Below are 14,226 nucleotides of genomic sequence, written 5' to 3' on the forward strand. Positions count from 1 at the left end.
TTAAAACAAAACCAAAGGTTTCTGAAAAGTTCAGGTTTGCAAGAGGTATACATTCAATATGGTGACTTCTTAAAGTAAAACAAGCAGTGCTTGGATCAAGGCTGTAAACACAGGTCTTCTCTCTTGGGCAGTGCCTAACTGCTAGGCTACAACCTCATCATTGTCTCTTCTCCCTGTAGCCTGCTGAAACTGAAATGCATTTCTGGATAGTGGAACAGCTTCAGCTGGATGACTTAAATGCTTCAGTTTAAAATAGCATTTGACCATGTGGATGCAGCCCAAATCATCAGGCACTGAGGCTGAATGTCTCATACCCTTTCTAGGAGAAGTCTGCTCCATTAATCTGAAGTGTTACTTGGAGCTTCCCTCCAGCTTTGATTTGAGACTCTAAGACATGGAGAAATGTAGAACTAAAACTGACTCTGCTTGCTGTGACCACTTTTAATTCTATTCCATGGGGCCTTACTCTTCTCATGCATTATATAGGTCTGAGGGGCAGGCAACTGAAAGTTGTCTTGAAATATTCCATATCTTAGTGTCAAAATTCAGTGTTTATGCAACAAAGCACTGTATTAGAAGTGTATGTGCTCACTCTTCTTGAGCACACGTAGTGTGCTCTGTGCAGGTAGTGCAGCACTGTGCACAGTGGTTAGCTCAGATACCAGATGCAGTGTAGCTGTTTTACTTGTGTAGCAGGCAGAAAAGCTGTCTGTGGTTCTTATAGGGCACAGCACACCTTAATTTTGCTGTATTGCCTCCAGGTTTAAAGTCATTTTGCTTTGCAGCAAGTGTTCAAATTGTGCTGTAGAAATAGTGGTCCCAGTATTTATCAACTGATACTTACTGTATGTAACAGATAGATCCAAGGTTATAGCTCTTAAATAAGCAGACAATGCCTGTAGGGGAAAAAAAACACAATATTTTGGCTCCTACTATCCAAATGGGAGAATTGCTGTCCTCTGAAATACCGTGAATGACAGCTACAGAAGCACTTTGAGAATCAAATCAGTTGCTGAACAACTCTAAGAAGTGGCACAAATGGACAGGAAAAAAGGTTCTTGCTTTTATGTTGTGTATAGATTAATAAGATAGCCCCTGTTAGATGTTAATATTAGAACCTGGGGAATATGCAAACTTTGGATGTCTAAATAATGGCTTAATTATAATGCTAGCAAAATAAGTTTTGATGAATTTGTTTTGCTTTAATGTAAAATGACTAATTTTTTAATTCTAACATGTGGTTTAATTCCTGCAAGGTGGTGAAACCTCTCCCTGGGAAAGGAGATGGATCGGAAATGAACAAACTTTCTCTAGAGCCTCGGGCTGAAGGACAAAGCACTGCTGTTTCACCTAAACAGAAAGGAAGACATAGTCCTTCTCCTAGTAGCTCTTCATCATTCTCTAGGACAGTTAAATCTGAATCACCGGGTGTTAGAAGAAAAAGGATATCTCCAGTGCCTGTAAGTTGCAAGTTGTGATGTAATTTTTAATTTGGCTATAGACTGCAATCTTTTGCTTAGAGAGGCAATTGGTATCTAATCCTTCCTGGGTAGGCAAGATGCTGATATAAAGGGGTTATGACAGGGTATCACTTAAGTGAGATATGCAGAGCATATCTCGCGTTACACTTCTGTGTGGAATTTTGTTCTCTCCTCTTAAGTGTGTGTTTTCTTCTTAATTCAGTCCTGCTTTCAGTTTTTCTTTGTAGGAAACAAATTAAGAAATATAGGTATTATGTTGTGAAGACATGCATATTCTTAGCTTGATTTGCACGAAGAGGTGCCAGGAGTTGGTTTTTTGCCCCTTAGTTTTAGTTTTGCATGTTAGTTCTCCAGGAAGGTATATTCCCTTGGGGATAGGATTGTTGACTGCACCCCCCTGCCCCTCCCCACTCAGACACACCACCCCCACCCCCCAATTCTCTTCTGCCCTTGCGTTCTGGGCATGGAAGAAAATTAATTATTTTAAATTCATATAGTCTAAGCAGGTTATAGTTTCTTCAGGTCTTCTATTTCATTTGAGGGGGGGGAAATAGTTAAACTTACTATTATCCTGGAAATGCTCATGATGGAACTACTTATATAGTTTCAGAGTGGACGAATAACACCACCTCGACGAGCCCCATCTCCAGATGGCTCCTCTCCATACAGCCCTGAGGAAACAAATCGTCGTGTCAATAAAGTTATGCGAGCCAGACTGTACTTGCTGCAGCAGATAGGACCCAATTCTTTCTTAATTGGAGGAGACAGCCCTGATAACAAATACAGAGTGTTTGTTGGGCCCCAGGTAGAGAACACTTTTGTATTGTCTGTAGCTTTTATTAATTTATAGTTAATATTGGAAAACTGTACAAAACCAAATTAGATCAAGTTAGTCGCCAGGCCTTGCTAATGGTTCTATAAAGTAATGTTTAAAAGATGTAATCTGTGCTTATGTAATATAATGATCATCTTGTATTTTTTTCAAATATGTAGCAAGTATTAGTTTCATCTAGAGTTTATCTTAAAAAAAAAAAAACCAACAAAAACAAACAGAAAAACAAACAAAACCCAACACCTCTAGGAAGTAATTACTAATGTTCTGTATATTTCTCATTCCTAGAAGTGTCTCCTCATTAATATCTTAAGTATTTTTGGCTATAACTTGGCCACTTTGTTTTCCTAGTTTTTCACTCTGAAATGTTATATTTCCTCTGTTCATGGGATATATAAACGATAAGCACATGACACGATTCCTTTTAATGGTGTGATAATTTCATTAATACCCATAGTGAGGTTCTTCTCAGACTTGCATAGTACTGCTGTGATCCTGAGTTGGGGAGCTTTAGGTTTTTGAGTAAACAGAAGCATCTCATTTAAGTTTGATTGCTGTCATATTATGGGTAATTGATGATTACATGCATAAATTCCTTCTAGTATGAAGGGTAGCAATAGCTTCAGCTGATTTTAAAAAATAAAAAAGGGGGGGGAAGTTAAGAGAAAATTGGTGTTATAATTGTCTACTTTTCCATAGATATTCCTGAATAATGCTTTGGGGATTCACATTTTCTGTAAGGTCGCACAAGAAGATGTTTATGTCTATATATGAAATATCTTGCATTAACTACTTTTTTTTTTTTTTTTTAAAAAAAAAGCATGGGGGAGCTACACTAGTATATGTCTACATGATGCACTTAATGATCTATGTAATTATCAATTCAGTAGAGCTCCTAGCATATACTTTTCTTTGCAGACTTGTAGCTGTGGCCGTGGGATGTTTTGTATTCATCTGCTGTTTGTTATGTTGCGGGTCTTCCAGCTTGAACCCTCAGACCCAATGCTCTGGAGAAAGACACTGAAGAACTTCGAGGTAATAGATTTCTAATAAACTAATGGCAGATCTAAAGTACCCTCCAGGTAAAATCTTTAGGGCATTATCTTAAAAATGCTGATAACTGCTGCATTTCAAAGCAAGAAGAATATATGTTTTTAATTGTATTTGAATTTGGGTTCAAAGTTCTGCAAATAGGAAAAAACAAATCTACAAATAAAAGGCATAACTAAAAGAATTATTAGAGAGCTATAGTTTAGTGAGTGATTCAGATCTTGGATTTTCTACTCAAATTTGTATCTCTCACTGATTATCTGAAAGGTAAACAGAACAAGGATCTTCAGAAGTAACTGTGTATACTTAAAGCTATTATTTTTAATAAGCAAATAGGATTTTGTTGTAAAATTTCTTGTGATCTATTAGTAAAATTTCTGAAATTCCTGCTGCTGCCTACTGCTAATGCATTATTGTGAAGGTGAATAGATCTTTCATAGCAGTAGTTAAGCTTCAGTAATACTACCTTTTAAATACAAGTGATTCATAGCATAAATATGACTGTTGCTATCTTTTTCTGATGTTAGGTTGAGAGTTTGTTCCAGAAATATCACAGTAGACGTAGCTCGAGGATCAAAGCTCCATCGTGTAACACCATCCAGAAGTTTGTCTCACGCATGGCAAATTCTCATACGCTGTCATCCTCTAGTACTTCTACATCTAGTTCAGAAAACAGGTTAGTATTTTTCTAAAGGAATTAAAAGCTTTAGTCTGTAGTTTTTTCTAATTTTTGAGGTTTAGAATCACCTACATTCTTTTTGTTCAAAGCTGCTTTCATTTTAAGCCATGTTAAGTCTCTGTATTTGCAAAAAATCAAGAGTCAAGCATACGTTAGTCACAGTCATAACAAGTGGGCATACTTGCTTTATAATTTCTGTTTGAAAAACATTAAGTATAATTGTGAAAAGAATTTTTTTGACTCTCTGAATTTGGGAGACAAAATCAAGAAATGTTAAGTGATCATCTGCAAGACTGAAGCATGTATTAACTGTGGAAGCTTGTTTATTTGTGTGCATTTGTTCAAATGCAGTGCTTGTGAAAATGTTGACAAATGAAGAAACAGGCTTTTTGAAGAAACCACTGTTGTGGTTTGGGCTGGGTTGGCCAATGACAAGATGACAGGTGCTCTCCCCCACCTTTCACTCTAAGGAGAGGAAGAAGAGAGATAAAGAGATTTATGAGTTTAGAAAAAACTAAACTACTTTAATGAAAAATTAATAATAAAATAAAAAAGGATATTTTAAAGGAGTGAAACAAAATAGATACAATATAAATAAATATATACAAAACTGGATCAAGTTCCTAGGAAGATGTCACTGTGAAAGTTCTAGACTGGACTCGGTAACAAATGGGAACTGGAACACACTGACCAGGAACAAAAGGCAGATAAGCTGATGGGATCCTCAGATATCAGTCATTGAAGAAAAGACAAAGATGAAGAGCTTAACCTGATCCCTTTGATCCCTCAGCTTTTATACTGAGCATGGCAGATGGGATGGAATACCCTATTGGTCAGTTTGGGTCACCTGACCTGTTGTCGTGGTTTAGCCTCAGACAGCAACAAAGAACCACGTGTCGCTCGCTCGTGCCTTCCAAACACAGGAAGAATCGTAAGAAAAGGCAAGACTCTTGGGTTGAGACAAAGGCAGTTTAATAGAACAGCAAAGGGAACAGGCAAACAACAACAACAACAACAACACGGATAGGGGAATATACAAACGCGATTACGGAACCGCCGCTCCCCCCGCCGCTCGCCGCTCGCCGGCCGGACCCGGGCCGCCCCAGCCCGCTTTTAAGCAGCAACTTCCTGCCCCCTCCCCCGGCAGCTCAGGGTGGGCGTGGCTCACATGGCATGGAATACCAGGAAAAGTTAACCCTATCCCCACCGGAACCAGGACATTATCCACCCCTTATTCCATACCATCTATGCCATGCCCAGCAGGTTCCAATGAATTGCCACCACTTTCCCCTGTGCCTTACTTGTAGTACAACTGATAGCAATTAACAGCACACAATCTGATTCATTGGCTATTCTCGCCCAAAATCAGATCTCCATGAGGTACACATCGGACTTCCCCATCCTTCCGCATCACCCACCAAGTGCACCCAGGTCCTTGGGCAAAAGCAATCCCACGGATGGGTTTGCCTTTGCCTGAGGCAGGACTAACCCAGACTGTCTTCCCTAGCATATTCTTCATGTGCACTACGGGGACTTTATCCCCTTCTACAGTACGTGGAAGTTTTGATTGGGCAGGGCCAGCCCGATTGTTAGATCCCCTGGTGTTAACTAGCCAGGTAGCTTTTGCTAAATGCGTATCCCAGTGTTTGAAAGTCCCACCACCCATTGCTCTCAGTGTAGTTTTTAACAGTCCATTGTATCGTTCTATCTTCCCAGAGGCTGGGGCGTGATAGGGGATGTGATACACCCACTCGATACCATGCTCTTTGGCCCAGGTGTCTATGAGGCTGTTTCGGAAATGAGTCCCATTGTCCGACTCAATTCTCTCTGGGGTACCATGTCGCCACAGGACTTGCTTTTCAAGGCCCAGGATAGTGTTCCGGGCAGTGGCATGGGGCACAGGGTATGTTTCCAGCCATCCAGTGGTTGCTTCCACCATTGTGAGCACATAGCGCTTGCCTTGACGGGTTTGTGGCAGCGTGATATAATCAATCTGCCAGGCCTCCCCATATTTGTATTTCAGCCATCGCCCTCCATACCAAAGAGGCTTCAAACGCTTGGCTTGTTTGATCGCAGCGCATGTCTCACATTCATGGATGACCTGTGCAATAGTGTCCATGGTCAAGTCCACCCCTCGGTCACGAGCCCATCTATATGTCGCATCTCTCCCTTGATGGCCTGAGGAGTCATGGGCCCACCGAGCTATGAATAGTTCACCCTTATGTTGCCAGTCCAGATCCACCTGAGCCACTTCAATCCTAGCGGCCCGATCCACCTGCTGGTTGTTCTGATGTTCCTCCGTGGCCCGATTCTTTGGTACGTGGGCATCTACATGGCGTACTTTCACAACCAGATTCTCTATCCGGGCAGTAATATCTTGCCATAGGTCAGCAGCCCAGATGGGTTTGCCTCTGCGCTGCCAGTTGCCCTGCTTCCACTGCTGTAACCACCCCCACAGAGCATTTGCCACCATCCATGAGTCAGTGTAGAGATAAAGTACTGGCCATTTTTCTCGCTCAGCAATGTCCAAAGCCAGCTGAATAGCCTTCACCTCTGCAAACTGGCTCGATTCACCCTGTCCCTCACTGGCTTCTGCAACCCGTCGTGTAGGACTCCACACAGCAGCCTTCCACTTTCGATGTTTTCCCACAATACGGCAAGACCCATCAGTGAACAGGGCATATTTCTTCTCATTTTCTGGCAGTTTATTATATGGTGGGGCCTCTTCTGCACGCGTCACCTCCTCCTCTGGTGACATTCCGAAATCCTTGCCTTCTGGCCAGTCCATGATCACTTCCAGAATTCCCGGGCGACTGGGGTTTCCCATTCGAGTTCGCTGTGTGATCAGTGCAATCCACTTACTCCATGTAGCATCGGTTGCATGATGTGTGGTGGGGACCCTTTCTTTGAACATCCAACCCAGCACCGGCAGTCGAGGTGCTAAGAGGAGCTGTGCTTCTGTACCAACCACTTCCGAAGCAGCTCGAACCCCTTCATATGCTGCCAATATCTCTTTTTCTGTTGGAGTGTAGCGGGCTTCGGATCCTCTGTATCCACGACTCCAAAACCCTAGGGGTCGACCTCGAGTCTCCCCTGGTGCTTTCTGCCAGAGGCTCCAGGTAGGGCTGTTCTCCCCGGCTGCAGTGTAGAGCACATTTTTAACATCTTGTCCTGCCCGGACTGGCCCCAGGGCCACTGCATGGACTATTTCCTGTTTGATTTGTTCAAAAGCTTGTCGTTGCTCAGGACCCCATTTAAAATCATTCTTCTTCCGGGTTACTTGATACAGAGGGCTTACAATTTGACTGTAATCTGGGATATGCATTCTCCAAAAACCCACAATGCCTAAGAAAGCCTGTGTTTCCTTTTTACTAGTTGGTGGAGACATAGCTGCTATTTTGTTGATCACATCCATTGGGATCTGACGGCGTCCATCTTGCCATTTTATTCCTAAAAACTGGATCTCCTGCGCAGGTCCCTTGACCTTACTTCGCTTTATAGCAAAACCAGCGTTCAGAAGGATTTGGACTATTTTACTCCCTTTCTCAAAAACTTCTTCTGCTGTGTTTCCCCATACAATGATGTCATCAATGTACTGCAGATGTTCTGGAGCTTTACCCTGTTCCAGTGCAGTCTGGATCAGTCCATGGCAAATGGTGGGACTGTGTTTCCACCCCTGGGGCAGTCGATTCCAGGTGTATTGGATGCCCCTCCAAGTGAAAGCAAACTGTGGCCTGCACTCTGCTGCCAAAGGGATTGAGAAAAATGCATTCGCTATATCAATCGTGGCATACCACTTGGCTGCCTTGGACTCCAGTTCGTACTGGAGTTCTAGCATGTCCGGCACGGCAGCACTCAGCGGTGGCGTGACTTCATTCAGACCACGATAGTCTACAGTTAGCCTCCACTCTCCATTAGATTTTCGCACCGGCCATATGGGACTGTTAAAGGGGGAGCGAGTCTTGCTGATCACTCCTTGAACCTCTAGTTGACGAATCAGCTCATGGATGGGAATCAGAGAGTCTCGGTTAGTGCGATACTGCCGCCGATGCACCGTTGTGGTAGCAATCGGCACCTGTTGTTCTTTGACCCTCAACAACCCCACAACAGAAGAATCCTCCGAGAGACCAGGCAAGGTAGACAACTGTTTAACTTCCTCCGTCTCCAAAGCAGCTATGCCAAAGGCCCAGCGGTACCCTTTTGGGTCCTTAAAATACCCTCTCCTGAGGTAATCTATACCAAGGATGCATGGAGCCTCTGGGCCAGTCACAATGGGATGCTTTTGCCACTCATTCCCAGTTAGGCTCACTTCTGCCTCCAGTACAGTCAACTCTTGGGATCCCCCTGTCACCCCAGAAATACAAATGGGTTCTGCCCCTCTATAGCTTGATGGTATTAAAGTACACTGCGCACCCGTGTCCACTAGAGCCTTATACTCCTGTGGGTCTGATGTGCCAGGCCATCGAATCCACACCGTCCAATAAACCCGGTTATCCCTTTCCTCCACCTGGCCGGAGGCAGGGCCCCCCTAATACTGGTCATAGTATCCATTACTCACTTCTTGCATAAATGACTTGGAAGTTCCTTCAAGAGGATCAGAAGCAAGATCAAGCCTTCTGCTTTGTCTGGGGAACGGCCCACTGGAAACTGGGGCGGCACTTTTCCTGGAGGGATCCCCTTTTGTGGTTGTCCTTCCTTGCAACTCCTGTACCCGTGTCCGCAGGATCGAAGTAGGTTGTCCGTCCCACTTCCTCATGTCCTCTCCATGGTCCCGCAGGTAGAACCACAGGGTGCCTCGTGGTGTGTACCCTCTGTACTCTCTCTCTTGAGTGGGGAAATGCCTGCTTCTAATAGCTGAGATGCTGGCCCGTGCAGGTGGGGAGTAGGACATATTCTCTTCAAGTTGCTGGACCTTCCGCGACAGTTTCTCCACAGCTGAGACAAGGGGGGAAGAGAGACTTTCTTCATATTGCCGGAGCCGGCCAGCCACCTCATCCACCGTTGGTCCCTCTTCACCTTTCCATTCCATTACTGCCAGGGAGTTGGCATATGACGATGGTGCGCTCCGTACAAACTTCCGCCACATGGGCCTTGTGCATCGCACCTCATCAGGGTCTGTGGGTAAGTCTGCATTGTCCAAGTCATAATAAATCATCTCCCGCACGGCTAATTCTCTCAGGTACTGGATACCTCTTTCCATGGTAGTCCACTTGCTTGGCTGACATACAACATCCTCACTGAAGGGGTACCTCTCCCTCACGCCTGACAGGAGTCGTTTCCAGAGGCTGAGGGCTTGGGTCTTTTTCCCAATTGCCTTGTCAATGCCGCCTTCCCTAGACAGGGATCCCAGCTGCCTGGCCTCCCTACCCTCTAATTCCAGGCTACTGGCCCCATTATCCCAGCACCGGAGCAGCCAGGTGACAATGTGCTCGCCTGAAAGTCGGCTAAAATCCTTTCGCATATCCCGCAGCTCACTCAAGGATAGGGATCGAGTAATTATCTCTGGTTCTGCCTCTTCCTCCTGCTCTCGTGATGGCCCTGGTTCATCATCATCTCTTACTAAGCGAACTGATTTCTTTGTGTACTTCTTCTTCTGTATGGGGGCAACTGATACTGGCATGGGTTGGTTCCCTGGTTCAGTGGCAGTGGCTACCACGGGGGTTGCAGTAGCCGCAGTGTCTGGTTTCCATCTCTTCCCCTTGAGGGTGCTGCATAATTCTGAGCAGTGCCTGGTAGACACTGGCCAGGGCCCAGCACAGCGCGGTGAGTTGTGCCTCTCTAGAATAGCCACAGCATTTTCCCTTCAAATATTCTACCACTTGATCAGGGTCCTGTAATTGTTCAGGGGTGAAGTCCCAGACCATTGGAGGTGAGTAGTTCTCTAGGTACCTGCCCATGCTCTCCCACATGCCATGCCACCCCTGACTATCCAGCCTCGGAGCAGATCTCCGGGTGGTAGTCTTAAATAGTCGCTTAACCCAAAACAAGACCTGGAACGTATTCAGGAGACATAGCACTACGAACACGCTAGTTTGAGTATCCCAAGGATATTCAAAATTCTCAAAAGCTGTCATACCTGACCCGAAGGAGAAAAGGGAGGCAAAAGGGCTGGGGAAATTATTAACAAATCCTGAGAGACGGTGTCCAATGTACGGACAGGACAGCAAAACCGCATAAACACCCCAAAATAGCCGCCTGAACAGTGATGTTATCATATCATAAACAGATATCGCACAGGACAGCAGAATGATAATCCTCATCCCTGTTCCAGACATGGTAAACAGCATCGCAGGGAGTACATAAGCCATATAGGAATTTATGTAACACAGCCATGAGAACAAACCAAGCAACATGATGACCAGTGACTACTTACCTAATAAAATAAATGCATACAAAAAAAAAAAAAAACCAAAACCGTTTTTTCCACGTTCTAGTTGGATTCTGTCGTTATCTCAACCCTTCGAGCCCCACGTTGGGCGCCAAAAAGGACTGTCGTGGTTTAGCCTCAGACAGCAACAAAGAACCACGTGCCGCTCGCTCGTGCCTTCCAAACACAGGAAGAATCGTAAGAAAAGGCAAGACTCTTGGGTTGAGACAAAGGCAGTTTAATAGAACAGCAAAGGGAACAGGCAAACAACAACAACAACAACACCACGGATAGGGGAATATACAAACGCGATTACGGAACCGCCGCTCCCCCCGCCGCTCGCCGGCCGGACCCGGGCCGCCCCAGCCCGCTTTTAAGCAGCAACTTCCTGCCCCCTCCCCCGGCAGCTCAGGGTGGGCGTGGCTCACATGGCATGGAATACCAGGAAAAGTTAACCCTATCCCCACCGGAACCAGGACACCTGTCCACAGGTGTAACCCTTTCACAGGGTAAACAACCCAGTAAGCTGACCCTGATTGCCACAGCAACAAGTGTAAGCAAGAGCCTCTCCCACTGAGCAGAAAGTTGGCTCTGCTTCACCCCAAACCAGGACAATTTGTGTGCATTTGTTCAAATGCAGTGCTTGTGCAAATGTTGACAAATGAAGAAACAGGCTGCTTTTTTTTTTCTTGTCCAAACAACTTTGTACTGCTTTGGAGAAATGCTTATGCCTATGCCAATATACTGAAAAATTTCTGGGTAAATGTATTGTTTGTGTAAACAAACTTAATTAAATATATAGAGATATATAAAAACCATATGAACTAGACATTGTATAGAGAGATCAAACCACAGAAGGCAACCAAAGCTGAAGCTTTCTTTTGTGTAAAGTGAATCTTAAGGAGTACCTTGATAGGTTACTTTGTGATAAGTATATAGTTAGATGAATATGTTCAGACAGGATTATAATTCTGACGTACAGATTGTGACCTTAATTTCCCATAGTCTTAATTATTTTTCCAAATTGTCAAATTGTGTCATTGTAAATAAATTACATGAGTAGTTCCGGAGTATATTTTGTATTTAACTGGCTGGTTTATTTGGCAAGCCAGTTCCTTTAATTACATACCTTACATAGGAAAATTTATTAATTTTTTTTATATAGGAATGGCTTTATTGGACTGTGAACTTTGCTATGTTAGTTCTCATTTTTGACAGGATGAAAGATTTTTTTAGTTGTTTGCCAATACACCTGATGATTAGTTCCCAGCATTATTGGTTCAATGCGATAAGTTGTCATGCTGTGAGAGTCTAATCTTGCATGATATAAGTATTGGAGAACACTGCGCATCAGAGATAAGTTTACTCAGTTATTTTTGTTTTCCTACTGATTCTTCAAAAATAAGTTTTAAATTAATACTTGTGTCTATATATGCCATGAAACACTTTTCACTGTAAACTTATTTTTGTGGATTTCTCGAGGACAAGGAAAATTAGCATCAACCATTTGCAAGAAAATAAAAGTGAATATATGTGTGTAGGAACAATGTATACACAAATTATTTTAAAAATATACTGTTGCTGAAGAAATACAGAGTTCCTGCAAACTTTTAGACACACACCAACTATAACTTAAATTTTTACTATGAATAGTAAGAGTTTTGCACACTTAAAATCTACATGTGATAGGTAGATATATTAGTGTTCATGTGAATCTATTACATCTGTTTCTCAGTGTCAGAAAATTCTTGAGTGCCTGTTACCTTCTGTTAATTTTTTGAGTTTTACGTGTTTTACATGTGTTCCATTGGTGAATGGAGTTAAATCCAGTTGGCCGGTCACAAGTGGTGTTCCCCAGGGCTTGGTATTGGGACCAGTTCTGTTTAACATCTTTATCAATGACCTGGATGAAGGGATTGAGTGCGCCCTCAGTAACTTTGCGGACGACACCAAGTTAGGTGGGAGTGTTGACCTGCCTGAGGGTACAAAAGTGTTGCAGAGGGACCTGGACAGACTGGATTGATGGGCCAAGGCCCATGGTATGAGGTTCAACAAAGCCAAGTTGCCAGGTCCTACACTTGGGTCACAACAACCCCATACAGCACTACAGGCTTGGGGAAGAGTGGCTGGAGAGCTGCCTGGCAGAAAAGGACCTGGGGGTGTTGGTCGACTGCTGGCTGAATATGAGCCAGCAGTGTGCCCAGGTGCCCAAGGCGGCCAACAGCATCCTGGCCTGTATCGGGAACAGTGTGGTGAGTAGGACTAGGGAAGTGATCGTCCCCCTGGTGAGGCCCTACCTTGAGTACCGTGTCCAGTTTTGGGCCCCTCACTACAAGAAAGACATTGAGATTCTGGAGCATGTCCAGAGAAGGGCAATGAAGCTGGTGAGGGGTCTGGAGAATAAGTCTAATGAGGAGCAGTTGAGGGAACTGGGGTTGTTTAGCCTGGAGAAAAGGAGGCTGAGGGGAGATCTTATCGCTCTCTACAACTACCTGAAAGGGAGGTAGTAGAGAGGTGGGAGTCAGTCTCTTGTCCCAAGTAACAGGCGATAGGACAAGAGGAAATGGCCTCAAGTTGTGCCAGGGGAGATTTAGATTAGATATTAGGAAAATTTTCTTCACCAAAAGGGTTATTAAACATTGGAACAGGCTGCCCAGGGAAGTGGTGGAATCACCATCCCTGGAGGTATTTAAAAGACGGGTAGACATAGTGCTTAGAGATATAGTTTAGTGACGGTTTTTGTCAGAGTTAGGTTGATGGATGGACTCGATGATCTGAAAGGTCCCTTCCAACCTAGACAGTTCTATGATTTTATCAAATAGCCTTTAGCCCACTACAGAAAACTGTAAATACTATCTTGTGAGTTAATACTCTGAAAGGAGTGTGGAAAAAAATGTATGTACTTCTCAAAAACTAAAAATTTATTAGCTTTTTAAAACCAAAGGATAAGTAAAAAAGCAAAGATTGGTTTATTTAAAGAAACCGGGGGGGGAAGGGGGGGGAGTGCCTAAGGCTGGGCCTTTCAATCTCTAATTGGTATGTGATCTAGTTTGAAAAGATTTCATGCATTTTGTGACATTCCCTATCATTTCAACAGTGTTGTCTGTACTCAGTGCTTCTAAAAATGTGGTTGCTCACTTATTTAGACCAAGGTTTAGGAGAATGATTCATGAATAGCATATAGTTATTTGGAAGTGATTGTTCCAAACTGGAAGCTAATCTTTTTCACTGTTAAAGCCTGTTCTGAGTTCTGATATGCCATTTTTACAGTCACAAATATTTATTTTTATAGTATGAAGGATGAAGAAGAACAGATGTGCCCCATTTGTTTGTTAGGCATGCTGGATGAAGAGAGCCTAACTGTGTGTGAAGATGGCTGCAGGAACAAATTACACCACCACTGCATGTCAATATGTATGTTGTCATTTTTGTCTCATTAAGTTCTGGTGACTCTGCATATACAAAAGTATTATAACTTTGTGTGCGTGTGTTGTAGGGTTTTTTGTTTTGTTTTAAAAGTTAAACAGAAACCTGCTTTTAAGTGATGACTGTAGCTCTTTGAGAGTTTGGTATCATTCAGGTATTATTGATATGCCTTATTTGTCAGTTATCAAATTACAACTTAATTTGTGAATGCTTTGAGAGAAGTTAACTGCAGGGCTAGAGGTTTGAGCCTCTTACCTGAGTGAGAATATCATGTCCAATTAGAGCAAGGTTAGGAACAGACTTTTACCCCTCTGACTTGTCATTAGAATGCATGAAAGTCATCTACTAAGATTATATAGCGAATTATGGAGTATGTTTTTATATACCGCAC

At 43.4% G+C, this 14,226-nt stretch overlaps 1 protein-coding gene across 1 annotated transcript in view; it reads left to right on the top strand.

The window, feature by feature from the left end:
- Window positions 1–14,226, top strand: part of LOC128902090 (mitogen-activated protein kinase kinase kinase 1-like) — a 74,389-nt gene that overhangs the window by 36,116 nt on the left and 24,047 nt on the right. The window contains exons 3-7 of the mRNA XM_054184444.1: window positions 1,257–1,460; window positions 2,086–2,286; window positions 3,232–3,348; window positions 3,891–4,039; window positions 13,702–13,823. Coding sequence (XP_054040419.1) covers window positions 1,257–1,460; window positions 2,086–2,286; window positions 3,232–3,348; window positions 3,891–4,039; window positions 13,702–13,823 — 793 coding nt within the window. The remainder of the gene's footprint in view (window positions 1–1,256; window positions 1,461–2,085; window positions 2,287–3,231; window positions 3,349–3,890; window positions 4,040–13,701; window positions 13,824–14,226) is intronic.

This window comes from Rissa tridactyla, chromosome W, assembly GCF_028500815.1.
Source record: "Rissa tridactyla isolate bRisTri1 chromosome W, bRisTri1.patW.cur.20221130, whole genome shotgun sequence".
NCBI classification, from domain to species: domain Eukaryota; kingdom Metazoa; phylum Chordata; class Aves; order Charadriiformes; family Laridae; genus Rissa; species Rissa tridactyla.